The sequence below is a fragment of the Desarmillaria tabescens genome (genome assembly GCF_030435595.1).
Source record: "Desarmillaria tabescens strain CCBAS 213 chromosome Unknown EV420scaffold_1, whole genome shotgun sequence".
Classification (NCBI taxonomy): domain Eukaryota; kingdom Fungi; phylum Basidiomycota; class Agaricomycetes; order Agaricales; family Physalacriaceae; genus Desarmillaria; species Desarmillaria tabescens.
The window spans coordinates 4366772-4381039 of NW_026848300.1; the positions used below are offsets into that span (position 1 = coordinate 4366772).

Consider the following 14268-nt stretch of genomic DNA (forward strand, 5'->3'; position numbering starts at 1 on the left):
GGCCAAACTCTATACCCAATGCATGCCCATCAGGTACAGTGCTGTGACTAAGTCCTGTTTAGAATCCCATTGCTTCCTATGCCATAAGTTATATTCCACATCAGTGCACTGTCTAGCATCAGTGTCGATGCAGATTTTTAGTCTGCTTGCTCACTACATCTCAGTGTGCATGTAAAATGTGTTAGATTACAAAATTACATGCATAAATAGGCTGTAATCACAACAACAGATGCAGAGAGACAATGACAGACCTGGATCAAATTGTCTTTGATTTCATTATGTGCAATTGGCTTCCACTCAAGTGTAAATTCTCACACTGCAGTGTATGAGAGGGCTACATGCTCACTATGAAGGTAGGTCAGGTCAAAAATCAGTGGCCTCCCTTAAACAGGTTGATGATAGGTCAATCTCAGTAGAACCTACCTTTCGTAGGTCATTTGTTTTGACCTAATACAGGGTTGCATTTTTTGATCATATTGGGCCCTTTTTTGTAGGTTGTTTATAGGTCGAAATTAGGTACCTAGGTATATATGTGTCTGATTCGGCATGCACACAGATAGCCTGATGTTAGCACTCCTATATATATTTCAATTGTGGCTTGCTTACACACTACATCGTTGATCTCCCAAGTTCGCACATTGATATCATGTATGCTAAGTGACTACCCTATGTCACAGTCTGGCCCCAGGCCAGGTTGAAGCCAGCTACAGTCAATTTGTAAGCATGGGACTATTTATTTATATTTCATCCCGAATCCTCATAATTGGCATGTTGCGACACATAGTCCTCAAGATGACAGTGTCACGGCTGCAGCAGGCAAAGGCCTGACACTTATACAGGGTCTGCATTGTCCTGAGGCTCCATACATCTAGCATTTTAGGTGATGACTTCAAATTTTAATTAACCTCACCATTGCTCAGCTACAGTGGGCTGGCAATGGCACTTTGATCCAGCCCTGAAACTGGTGATGCATACCACCTAGCCCCACTGACGTTGCAGCCAGTTCACACAGATGTGTCCAACAGAGAAATCATCAGTGATTCAGAAGCTGAAGATGAATACCGAGGGCTTTCCACTATGGAACTGATGTCCCTCGATCTTGACTTCTCATGGAGCTTCCATATGCTTCTCCTCGAGCTGGATGAATATGCATTCGAGTTCAATCCTGCCACCTTGAACACATCTGCCTTATGACAGGGTCTGAAGGGAGCACATGAGTCACTGGCCATGCCAGAGAAATTGGCGAGCTGGATCGAAGCTGGTGATATGATGCAATGGAATACAGCCATGAGAGAGCATAAGATATGGACCTCCTGGTGCAGACGAACTAGGGAAGATGTCAGTGCATGCCATTGTACATGTCATAAGGAATGATTGACATTTATTATACAACATGGTTCTATCCTGTCCTATCAGTCTAAATCTCTATCATCTTCAGAATATACCGCTCGAGCTAAAGAGCCACTTCGATCCATGATAGCCCACTTGGTCTGTCCACAGGGTACTCTTCCGACCAGACATTGCACTGTGGTGATATCTGTAACATGCTGCTGACCCAGCGCAGTATAGAAATGGATGTCGAGACCATCTATTTTCTCGGATTCTATACACTTACAGCTCCTGATGGATGCCATAATAAATGATGATTCAGGCTCCAGCAGACCAAGTTCAGGACATGGAATGGGAAAATGCACAATGTAAATGTGTTCCAGTCAGCCATAAAATGTCTTGCTCTGAAACTCGGTAGGAAGATTGCGCCGTGGAGCGTTCTTGTCAACAAGCATCTTGTACTGTAGCTGTTAGTTAGCCAATGAGAAATCTATACTTTGAATAAAGCCTACCTGAACCCAAGAGGCATCTCGGCTGTCATCGTGAACAACACCTAATTCAGATGCTCTCATTGTATCACCGGCATCCAAGTCAATACATTGAACCTGTCCCCATTCCATGACATTGGCCTGCTGAAGATGTCGTTTGACTGTACCAAGGGGGCACTTCAGGCGAGTAACCAGTGCCCCCTGCAGTGCAGTAAGGGATGAGGCTGAGGGCCACTCTGAGGCTTTTGGTGGGAGAAGCTGACATGTTGGATCTGCCGTACTCTCTTTGTCAAAGATCTCATCACATGATAAGCCACAGTTTACTCACAGGCCAGTAGGTGAAGGGAACCCATTGGTGCATGTTGAGAATGCCATAAGGACAACTTCTCCGCTACATCATAATAAGCTTTGATCTGGGTGAGTTGTGCATCTTCGAGAACATGCCATGCAAGCGAAGCAAAGGGATACCGATGGCTGTGAATAGCCGGTTGTAATGCACCACAATACCATTCCATTGGAAAGGCCCAATAACACCAGACAGGCCCAGTTGCACTGATGCTATCAGCGATATGTAAGAGCACATGGATGGTCAGTGGACATGTTGACAGGCGGTCAACATTATACTGATAATAAATTCTAAAGATTATCCATTAGCGAGTGAGCATAGTAGTCATGCAGCAAAGATTTACTTCTCATAGTCTTCAACCCAGCTTGCAAAGCCAGTCCATATATACTCAATCTCGGTGTGCAAGATCTCGAATTGTAAGCAGACATTGAGCAGTTGGACAAGACGTATGAAATGATTGTAGTAGCACTCTGCTTTGAAGCACCGTTGAAGGAGAACTGGCCCAAGGTATAGCACCCAAAATGACCACATCTCAGCAGATATGTACACACCATCACCAGCAATATTAGGCACACGTGCCCCATAAGCTGAGGGTACAGTTGATCCTGCCTTTGCAGTAGCCTCACCAATAGCCTTCCATATGCTCTTGTCCAACTCGTAAGACTCTGTCCCCTCGTCAAGACCCTTAAACTTGCCAGTCCAATGAAGGACCAGATTTTTAAGGAGATTCTCCCAAATCAGATGCATGAAATTGTAAGGGAACGCCAGAGGGAACTGCAATGAGCAGAGAAAAAAGAGTATAGATGGGCCCTTTATTCCTGAGGCCTTCGACTGCCGGTCTGCTTCAGCATTTGTCGATGCAGACTCAGCAGATTTTGCCTGCTCATACATCTCATCATGCGAGCGAAGTGGAAGTTTGAGCGGGTCATACTCTTTGGTGGCTGAGGGTGAATCCATCACATCCGGGTGATTGGCATGGTACAATGGCACATAATGTGTGTTTGCAGATGAGTTGGGTACTTTCAAACCAGTGATCTTACACATGCGACACAGTGAGAAACCATTATGATCCTTCATGCACATAACCATGGAAACAGCAGGTATGTCCCCAAATACAAGGATCAAGTGTGCACAGAGACAGAACATCGATCCTGAGAGAACATCGAATATGGGAATTCCAACTGCTAGCCGTAACATCTCCTGGACAAATGGTCATAGAAATGAGCAGGAATCCTTTGGCTTTTTGGGACCAGGGATGACACCAAGGGAGAGAATGTTCTCGAGATGAAAGCGGATATCATGAGGGAGATTATAATTGAAGAGGATGAGAGGCCAGCATGTATGCTTTTGATGCTTGAATGGCCCAAAGTCATCAGTGGACAGGCCTAGGGCTATGTCTCGCCAGTCACCAAAATACCGATGGCAGTAAATGCGTTCACCAACCTGGACAAACTGGCACAGCAAGTTGCAGTAAATGCTACCATCAAACATGTCCTCAACGTTTCCCAACTTATGCTGGTGGCCCTTTGCACGATACTGCATCGCTTCAGCCATCTTTTGATTCATGGCAAAGGCATGAAGTCAGGGGATGAGAGGAATATACGTAAACTTCTTGCGAGCCTTGCCATCTGCATGATAACGAGGTTCTTGACAAAATGGACACTCTGTTCATTTCTCATGGGACCCTGTATAGCAGATGCACGAGTTTGGGCAGCAGTCATACATCTCAGGTTCAAAACCTGCCAGGAAGGCAACATGAGAGCAAACACTATCCAATTTTGGCAGTGGTGGGTTAGAGGGAAATGCGAAGGGAAGCTTTGCAAAGTCTCAGTCTGTCGTGTGTGTCTGAACCTTGTAAGAAAAGGCTCAACAGATGGCGAGGTCATATGCATCAAGTTTCTCTGCTAAACACAGGTCTATGAGAAAACGAAGCTGGGTGCTATCAAGATACATACCTATGCTTGCAAATTGCTGGTAATAGCCTGCTCGAAGCTCATCCCAAGCAGACAAATGGCTGTCTTTACCAAACCCACAAAACTTGTCCCAGTCAATCCTCCCAATATTGTCGAAGTCATCATCCTTGTCAATGGCATGGTTGTCCTCTCATGGCAAGATTTCCTCATCCTCAGCAATGTCCTCATCATACTCGTCGAGATCATCTAGGACCTCCCAGGCAGCTTCATGCAAATTTGCAAGTCTCTCTGTATCCAAAAATCCTAGTGACTCAAAATCCAAATCCAGCCCGACACCAAAATCCTCTCCGAGTTCCAGGGAATCATCTCCATCATCCTCAACATTTCCTGTGAGCCCATGAACATCCTCCAAGCAGCTGTCACTTTCTCTTTCATTCCCATGCAGAGTTCCAGCATCACTACTGGTATCAGGAGCAGTATCAGCAAAACCTAGGTCGTCGTATTCTGCTGCCTGATTGCCTGAGGTCAAGTCCATGTCAGACTCATCCTCGCTGGTTGTAGTCTGTTCATCATCACCGCTGTCAGTCACTGCCTGGACTCTATGTTGTGAATGTGGGGATGTAGCTGGATAGGGGGTGTAACGAGAGCTTCGGTGCTCATGCTCATGCCTACAAGATGTGCTTTTCTGGCAGATGTTGCACCAAACTGTGTTTTGTTGGGAGGATTTTTTGGGACCCATACTTTTGGAGGAGATGAGACAGGCTAGAAAACAGAGAGAAGCACATGACTTACACAGAATTTGAGATGTATGTCTCAGAGTTCAGCCAGTGCCCAAGTCACGTTTGGTTGGTTGGTTTGTTGATTGGTCTTCAACATTGACTCTCTCGCTGTTCATCTCCATCAATATGGCTAACCGCCCACTCCAGGATAAGACTAACCAATCTCAAGGGCACAAAACAAGAAGTAAAGTCTCTAAAGTGCCCACTAACACCCAGACATCTGCTAGGACATCCACTGGAATGGACGATGCTGCCAGGCCTACCCGCAACAAGAAAGATGCTACTGTGCAGCTAATGCTGGAGAGGATGGCTAGGCTGGAAGGTGAGTAATGGCTGCAGTTGATCATCTGAGTATGCTTACTCTCTCAAATATCAGCTCAAAGTTCTGACATGGCCACAGAGAATGTTAGACTCTGACAGCAGCTGAATGAAGCAGGAATAGGCAGGGTCAGCAACAACATTGATGAGCCTCAAGGCTCTGTATGCTCAGAATTCATGGATTTTAGCATTATAATAAATGCCTTGTCCACTTAGCAGACTTTCACTAAGTCAACGATTGCAATCACGGCAATATCCACTCTTACCGCCAACTATCCTTCCCAGCTCGTATTCCGTATCAATCTGCGCCACTTCATTAATGCTGCCAGGCACCTGATTGCAGATCTCACGGATTTAGGACCATCATTGATCGCCCAGCACAGCCATCAATGACATCAGCATCAAGCATCATTTAGAAGAATGCCACAGTCAAAGTACCAACTCCATGGCAAAAGACCTAATACCGTGACCTTTCCACTCACTTTACTAAGGCTGTTACAATGCCAAGATAATGCCGCACACATCTACTTCAGTGTACTACCTTCAGTGTACCTTGCCGCAGCAACACAGCAGCCCAAGAGTCCATATGTCAGGGGAATTCTTTCTGATCATTAAGTCTATATGCGGTAAAACCATGTGGGGGCTGTTACTTTAGAACTCTGGGAGCACATGTGTTTGGCATCATTTCTTACCAATCTATGTACTACGGACTTACTAAGGACTCGCTTCAAGTATTCTAAATTTATTCCGGAATTGTAGTATAAAAGCTAGTATACACCATGGAAAATAGGTAGTTGCTAGACACAAGTTACTGGACACTAGCCATCATCCACGTTATCGACCACCGTTATCACTTGTACTTGCTAGGAGATAGACAATAACAACATAGTCACTCCAAGTTATACTCTCTGTCATGGCTTTTCTTCTAACGGTATTGGTGTACGATCATATTGCACCAATACATGGAATTTCATGTCCACAACTTGCTTTTATCTTTTATTCCACCAGCATTGTTTCACTTTCACCAGCCAGCATTGTTTTACCAGCCTTCACTTTCTACATCGCCATCATTTCACCCCAGTTCAGCTCAGTACAGTTATGTCCCCATGTGGACACAGATTAGGATTGTTATTGCTGCCAGCAGTGTCTGTCACAGAATTTCAGTCAACAGCTTCAGTATAGGATCATCAGTCATGGTATTTGGTATCTTGCCGTCAGTTTCAGTATAGGATAGTCTCCGTGTAGACTCAGGATTAGTATCAGTTTCGTTTTGCCGTCGTTAACCTCAGTATAGTTTCAGTCTCAGTCCAGCCTGGTCCCAGCCATCGTTTTGCCATCACTAGTTCCCCCTCATATCATCGCCAGTCGTCTTATCTTCGTTTTACCACCAGTTTCTCATTTCTCAACTACAGTCTTTGTCTCTTGCTGTCACGGTATTTGTTATCTTGCCAATGGTATTTCTCTTTGATGGCATTTTCTCTAATTCCGTCAACATCGCCCACGGCTTTTACTAGTTAAATTGCCATCACTTCATTCATGGTTTGCCGGTATTCCCAGTTATACCGGATTCCGTTCCTTCTCGTCTATTGAGACCCTTCCCGGCTTACAGCCAACGTTTTCTAGTACTCGATCGTTAAGGGTACTACTTCGCTGACTGAAAAGTCGCAGTGTATACTTGTGTTCTTGAGGAATTCATCACACGGAGGTGCACCGAAACACTCGCACAACAACAAAGCCTTTATTGCCGCTACGCACCATTTGCCGTGAACTCCTCTAGAGTTTTGGTTTTTGCCGTTGCCACGGAAGTTTAGGCTCATCAACGTTGATCACAGTGAGAGCAATCCTGATGAATCTGCTGGCGCACAACATCGTGGTGGGCAAGACGAGAGTGTACCAGGCATTGGAATGGTGCGTACTAGCACAGAAGGTCAGATATGATACTATTGCGAAACACATGGTACTAACAGCCAAACAATATATCTATCAACATCATCAGGTCACCGTACTGTGGACCTGTTTGATGATGATTCCAGTGTCAATCTGGAAGGCTCTTCACATGTTCATAATGCTGATGGAGCTCAGAATACCCCAACATCTGGTGCAGCCACTGAGATTGGAGCAATTAGAGCTCCTGCGCACCCTATGCACAGCGTGCCTGTCAACTCTGGTCGCAAGGGAGGAGGCCAGCCAGCCCTGAAAACTGGATCGGAAAAGAAGGTACCTAAACCTCATGGACAGGCAGGAAAGGACTTCTTGATTGCAGAGAAAATGGGCTTAGCAGGGTCGAGGAAAAAACGAGATCGCTACAATGCCCTGCTGGTGAGTGACCAATATATTTGCTGACAGATAACTCACCATGTTTGATCCATCTACACCAAACGTGCCGAATCAGAGAAGTGCACGGGATCTGACACTGAACGCGCATCTCCCTTTTGAGCGCAGCTGGTGTGATATCCCTGCAGCTTCAAAGGCAACTCTTTTTGCAGTTGTGAGTGACTTTCTGCCTCACAATAATCATGCTTACCACTGCTCAGGCCCAAGATGTCCACCCTTTCCTCAGTCATTTCGAAAATGATTGGGCAACCGAGGCAATTGTCCACCAGTATATGAAGAATAAGCGCAAGACCCTTTACAAGGCTGGTAGCCTCGAAAAGCCCAAAGGATACAAGTATCTCAAAGAGAATGCTGCCAAGCGAGACCAGTCGAAATCACACAAGAAAACAGCCACCAAGAACTATGAGGCCAACAAGTTGGAACACAAGAAGGCCAAAGAGTACCAGAGGCACTTGAAGCGGATCTCTAGGAAGGTCATGGAGGATGAGGAGAATGAACAGGAGAAGGGAGATGAATTTATTCAAGGATCATCCAGAGATGGAGATGAAGATGTCGACATGGCTGATGAGGAGAATGACAATGACATCGAAGGTGGAAATTGATCCCACGGCACCAATCAATGATGTCACATGTGACCCATGGTGAGCTTCATTTTGTCACAGTCCTGTGTCACACCAGACAGCTCACTTCCTTATCTTGCTTCTTGTATCGTTTAGCTCACTGCACCCTGAGTCCACACACAACAATAGAGGAATCCATTATGCACTCCATTTACTCCAGATTCTAAGTCTCATTTTAGTCCCATGTACTTGCAGTCTTCAGGGAATGTGATATATATATATGCTATACATGATTGCATGCTATTTACCCACCTAGAAAACCCAGAAAGGAGACAATAAACAACCAAGTAAATTGACCAGTAAGAGGTTATCTTCAAATGACCTGAGGATCAACCTGATTCGGGGTTTTATTGCAGAAATTTTTAATGCAAATGGTCATAGGTCAAATGTGACCAAGATAGGTCACTTCACAACCTACCAATGCCTAGGTCAGTATTCAACCTGGCTAGGTTGTTAATGCACCATTGTCAGGTTTAAAAAGCGCAATCATCAGGTTGGAATGGGATATGATTTTCAACCTAGGCAGAGCGCTCAGAGGCTCTCATCTGGCTCAGCATTAGCTTTCCTGGAAAATCAAGAGAAGCATGCTGCAGGATGAGTGCAGGGTTGAAGCTGAAGTGCCTAGGTGTGTTATCCTCTGTTCCATTGCTGTGCTTAATTGATAGGAGTAGACAATCCTCTATGCCATGTGTGGAGCAACACAAGGATAATAGAGTCACTGTCAACCTTCATCCTACCCAATTTGCTTGATGTCCACACATTCAGTCATCTCTTCAGCATTCTCACATGGACTCATCTCTAGACTCTGCTACAATCCTTATTTGCATGTTGAACATACCACAAGCATATATCCACCCATCCCAGCATTTTTTCTCCTATATATGTCCCCCTGCATAGCGTGTTCCCTATAATCCATACTGCTGAACAACAGTAACAAATCATTTGATGGCCTCCACTCATCAGCATTTGCAGTTGTTGGATTGAGTATACATGCAGGTGCTACATCATATTATTGTCAAGACTAGAGGGTGAGTTATGAAGAAAGAGGATTAATTACTGTCTCCTGCAGAGACTCTACTCATATTTATACAGTTTGAAATTATTCTAGAACTGTCTACTTTACTAAGCATTAGTCCTTTGAGTACCTTCTCCAGCTTTCTATGCACGAGTTATTGAGTTCAATGGTTATTCCAGATATTGCCAGAATGCTGAGAGGTGACTGACTCATCACTGTGTCATGGACTTGGTGGTTGGTCATGTCACACTCAGAATTGATTTCCTTCAACACTCCCCCTCAATTTCAAGGGTATGCACCTAAGATGTTTTGACTTAGATGTTCATGCAGAGGCATTTTTGCCAGTTTGCAGTCCTTCATTCCCATTCTTTCAAGGACTTTCTCTAGGTATGCCTTCTGGGTTAAGGTAATAGTGCCTTTCTCCCAGTTCCTTTCTATCTTCATGCCTAAAATGTGATTTATTTCACCTATGTCTGTCACATTTAGCTTTGACTTGAGTTCTTCTTTTATTTGGGTCATGATGTCATTGCTCAGAGCCAAAATTGTCATATCATCAATGTGCATGGCAATTATAATTGGTCCCTTGACAGTCCATTTTAGATACACACATTGATCATTGAGTAAGTGATTGTATCCAAGCCCCAAAAAGGTGTTGTTCAGCTTGATGTTCCAGACACATCCAGATTGTTTTAATCTGTACAGGGTGAGTTGGAGTCTGGCTGATTGTACAGTTCCATCTGAATATTCTAGTGGCTGTAACATGTAAATGGTTTTATCAAGTTTGCTGTTTAGGTATGCACCAGCTACATCTGTGCCATGCATGATCAGGTTATTTTGGGTGGCTATGGCTAATAATAGCTTAAAGGTGTCAAGTCTGACAATGGGTGCGAATGTCTCAAAAAAGTCAACTCCAGGTATTTGTGGATACCCTTTTGCCACTAGTCTGGCTTTGTACTTGACTATCCTAAGCTTGGCCTCTTCTAAGGTTAAAGGCTCATCACTGAAATTCTCCACAGATTCTAGCAACAAGGCATAGTCTCAGTGCTTTGTTATAGCAACATTAGCACTGTCAAGTGTAATGTTTTCTGTTTTCTGTTTCTGCCCTTGTGACTGGTTGCTTCAAGGTGATAAATTGTTAAGTAAGCAAGAATCAGGCATATTTGATACTGATTTAATTTGCTCTGACTTTTCATGTGGTTCTATGAGCTTTCCACACCATGTAAGTGCTTTTGTTTTAGGTGGTGATAGGGATTCAGGAGTGATATCATTATTTTGATCATTTTGATTGCTCGGATCAGTGGCTATTTTTAGTGTTTCCATTTCTATGCCTCTGCTCTGATACAGCTTGACTTCACTAGTATTTTCTCCCTCAAGCTGCATAGAGGATGGTACAAAGTATTCCTCTTCTGTTATGTCAGCTGTATTGTAGAGTGGGAATAATATATTTCTTGAAGTCTGGATTATCTTAGAACCTGGGTACCAATATCTGTAGGCTTTAGATTCATCACTGAGCCCCACAAATATACATTTTCATGACTTCAGGTCAAGTTTTTGCTGTTTTGCATCCCGCTGTAATACCCGGCATGCAGAGCCAAATTCCTGTAGTGTGGAAATATCTCACTTCCTGTTCCAAAATGATTCTTCTGGAGTGATGTCATCTTCTGATGCTCATGTCAGTGATCACTGATATGCCTGCCAAGTGTACACTCTTGAACATGTGTCTAAAATTCAATTCTAACTACTATACAAGCTGTATTTGTAACTTTCGTAGCAAGTAAGTATAGACAAGGTAACCAGAAAGCAACACAAAGGGGAACAGTGGGACTTAGACAGGGAATGTTTAAGGCTCAGGCAACAGACCTGGTGACCTGATGACTCAGCCTGAGTGACCAAAGGTCCAGGCAGGCTGATGCACATGGCTCCAGCTGAACCCAGCATCATGGCAGTAATGGCTGTTTGATGGTACTGGTCTGAAAGTAAGACAAGAGAGATCACATATGGTGTTACTTACCTGGTAGCCTCCCTAGTCTCCCAGACTAGCAGTTGATTTGCCAGAAAGGCAAGAAACATGAATTATGGAACCAGGGGCTCTGCCCTGGCCTAGAGTGTCATGAATTCACCCCTATTTTTTGCTTATCTTATCTTATCATGGCAAGTCAGCAACTCGTCATTCGACTCTCATTGTCATTCCTCATACCTGATCCGCATCATTCATGACCCGCTCGGTCACATTGCCCACACGGCATTACCTCGCGCCAGGGACTGCATCACCAGGACTCTGTCAATGGGCTCTGCTACCAGACCTCGTAGAAGGCAGCGCCATATGGACGCTGCCCTTCTTACTCGCAGGAGCACTTCCTGCATCATCACGCTCACACTGCATCACCGGGGCATTGCCACAACACAACCATCAGTTCCATCTGATAGGTCCCTGGATTCACCACTCACACGCATGATCCATTTGATGGCCCATAGACCGATCACACTCCTATGGGCCAGATCCTTCTTCACCCAGTCACACTTCTTTAGGTCGACTGTGATCACATCCTAGGATGGACAAGCCGCCATGTACGCTCCTCAGAAGACCGCGCCCTATAGATGCTAGTCTTCTCACTCGCAGGAGGGCTTCTCCTATATCAAGCACCATATGATACAGAGGACATAGAAGACAGCGCTGCATTGGGACAGCACGCACCGAGACACAGGAGCGGTACATACTAGTAAATACCACAATGTATTTAAACGAGCCTTGCTGTGGTCTTACACCCCAGCTTTGGCTAAAGTTATACACTCCTAACTTTTCACGCAGAAACTCCCTGTTTCGTGCCTAAGGACTATCGTACCTTACCTAGCGATTGCAACGCCCTCTTCACAACTGAATCACTGAACGCGAGTGACAGTTTAGAGGCAACCATTGTTCAATCCAAGTTAGTGCGTTACAATTAGCCGAAGCTTGTATTAATACCCCCATCGTTGTTCAACAACGGTGACCATATTGTCTTGCTTGATTGCTGTCACAAGCTCGTCAGCAACAACACTTCTAAAAAGCTACACCCCACAGAGAGCACCGACCCTCACTACCCCATTAGTGAGCGAGTAACGAGCTCTACCTCAACTGCACTTGTCGTTTTCATTAACAGAAGGACCGCAGAATCCGGAGCATTCAAATAAGGAACCTTTGTCGTTATACGACGAATCCTCGGGGTTGCTCACCCCTACAGAAATATTTTGTACTCTCATCATCACTCAACGATGGTGACTGTATGAATCCAATAGGCTCTATCACAAGCCGTACCCCCACTCTAGAAACCTTACTATCCCTAGTAAGGCACCCCTTGTACCGCAGCACTCGATCCTATCCACAACCACGAAATGGATCAACTCCCATTTGCCCCAACACCAGGGACAACCTCCAGACCCAATACCCCGGAAGTCCCCAAGTCACAAGCGAATACTGGGAGAATGTCGAAGGATCCTGGGATGATCCTGATACCCCCATCGCCTCCGACGTCCAACAGTTCTACACCGACGAGTACAACTGACTCATCGAGGAACAAACTCTGGAAGAGGGTAGTGGAAGCAATGGTGGCAAGGGACGTGCGACAGAAAGAACAAAGTGGCGAAGAACCACCTTCGAAGGAATCGTTACCCCTTTCCTCTCTGCCTGGGGAAAGGAACGAGGAGGTGGACAAACCACAGTCGGGAAAACCGACGCAGGAGGACATCGAAGAGATGAATCTCCAGAGTCATTTGGAGATGCTGGACCAATGCTCTACGCCTCAGAGCTCGACGGGGGAATCTACTCCTCCACCAGTACTCCAAGAGAGGCATGGGGAGTCCACACTTGGCCGGACGTTCCCTCCCAAAACTCATGTGTCAAGGAAGAAGTCTCCAGTTGGAGCCCAGACACCGGTTCCTCCTATGAGACAGAAGTCATCCGGCTCGAATCCGAAGTCGCCTCAAAGAGATCCGCTTGCCTCTGTAGCCAGGTATATCAATGGTATCACCAAGTCACTCTACAACTCGCACGAAGAATCCATCAATTGGCCAGGAAAGAAAGAGGAGTGGCCAAGGAAAAAGGGATACTGGATTGGGGATCGCTTATTCCAGTGGATTCCTGGATCACCCCTGAAGAGGGATCCTGGGACCTACCCCCCATGCACTCCGACTCAACCGCCAATGACACCTGGCACTCAGTTGCCAGGGATGGCTGGGAATTCCCCTGGCCAGACACCTTGTACGAGGCCATATGGCCCAATCCCATGGCTCGAACGGCCATCAACGAAGACCTATGGGACTCATTTTCCACCCCCATACTCCTGGGAAGGGAATACCGAACAATCCCAGAAGAAGAAGAAGAAAGTGAAGATAGTGGTACCTCCACCGACACCCCCTCTGACACGGACGAAACCGTCCATGTCTTTGGTGCTGAATTTCAGCACTGAAGACATCTTCAATACAAAGAAACCCGGGGGAGACTGGACCAAACCACACCTACCATCGGAGGTGTTTTGGACCACGTCTCTGGACCCCGAACTAGGAAGGAGAGTCCCCTCCCCTTCCCAATACAGAGGCGCGTTGTGCCCTAAAGCAGCAAATGAAGAAATGGAGAGGGATCGTCTCAAACGAGAAAGACGATGTTTCCGGTGTGGACACACTGGACATGTATGGAGGAACCGCAAATGTGACCCACAAAAGGAGTGGCTCGTCAAAAACTGGGAAGGGCGGAAGAGCCGCTTCACACGACAACAAATGGAATCCATGGAGGAACAATGTGTTCGCTGCGGATTCCCTGGACATACTAGATGGGATAACAAATGCCCCTCTGACAGGTCCCAATGGCGCTCTGCTTGAAAAAGCAGAGCCGAAACCCCTTGACAACAAGTGCTGAGGGGAAGGCGTTGGCAAAGGACTAGGCAATTTGCCTAGGTCAACCAGGACTAGTGCGTTTTCAGCAGGAAACAAGAAAGGAGTCGATGACGGACCAGGCAATTCGCCCTTGTACAACAGGATTCAATTTTCTCTCAGGTAAAACCCTACTCAAAAAATTTGTATTAAAAATTATGCTTGTAGGTACCCATACGGACAATAAATCCCTTTTGTTGCAGTTATACAGGGAAGGAGAC

At 45.6% G+C, this 14268-nt stretch overlaps 4 protein-coding genes across 4 annotated transcripts; 2 read left to right on the plus strand and 2 right to left on the minus strand.

Moving 5' to 3' along the window:
* Positions 1–1412: 1412 nt before the first annotated feature.
* On the minus strand, positions 1413–2910 carry EV420DRAFT_1616583 (uncharacterized protein; the record flags this gene model as incomplete). Its single annotated transcript, XM_060475133.1, has 4 exons — positions 1413–1652; positions 1842–2101; positions 2167–2453; positions 2507–2910. 4 exons carry the CDS (start codon positions 2908–2910, stop codon positions 1413–1415), a joined length of 1191 nt encoding a protein of 396 aa, XP_060340262.1.
* A 4109-nt stretch (positions 2911–7019) lies between these two features.
* Positions 7020–8109, plus strand: EV420DRAFT_1473526 (uncharacterized protein; the record flags this gene model as incomplete). Its single annotated transcript, XM_060469148.1, has 4 exons — positions 7020–7081; positions 7141–7492; positions 7566–7661; positions 7708–8109. 4 exons carry the CDS (start codon positions 7020–7022, stop codon positions 8107–8109), a joined length of 912 nt encoding a protein of 303 aa, XP_060340263.1.
* A 3259-nt stretch (positions 8110–11368) lies between these two features.
* On the minus strand, positions 11369–12057 carry EV420DRAFT_1473527 (uncharacterized protein; the record flags this gene model as incomplete). Its single annotated transcript, XM_060469149.1, has 5 exons — positions 11369–11500; positions 11591–11676; positions 11715–11773; positions 11838–11859; positions 11991–12057. The coding sequence occupies 5 exons, from the start codon at positions 12055–12057 to the stop codon at positions 11369–11371; spliced, it is 366 nt and encodes a 121-aa protein (XP_060340264.1).
* A 457-nt stretch (positions 12058–12514) lies between these two features.
* Positions 12515–14033, plus strand: EV420DRAFT_1473528 (uncharacterized protein; the record flags this gene model as incomplete). The annotated part of the gene is made up of 2 exons (XM_060469150.1): positions 12515–13648; positions 13683–14033. 2 exons carry the CDS (start codon positions 12515–12517, stop codon positions 14031–14033), a joined length of 1485 nt encoding a protein of 494 aa, XP_060340265.1.
* Positions 14034–14268: the final 235 nt, after the last annotated feature.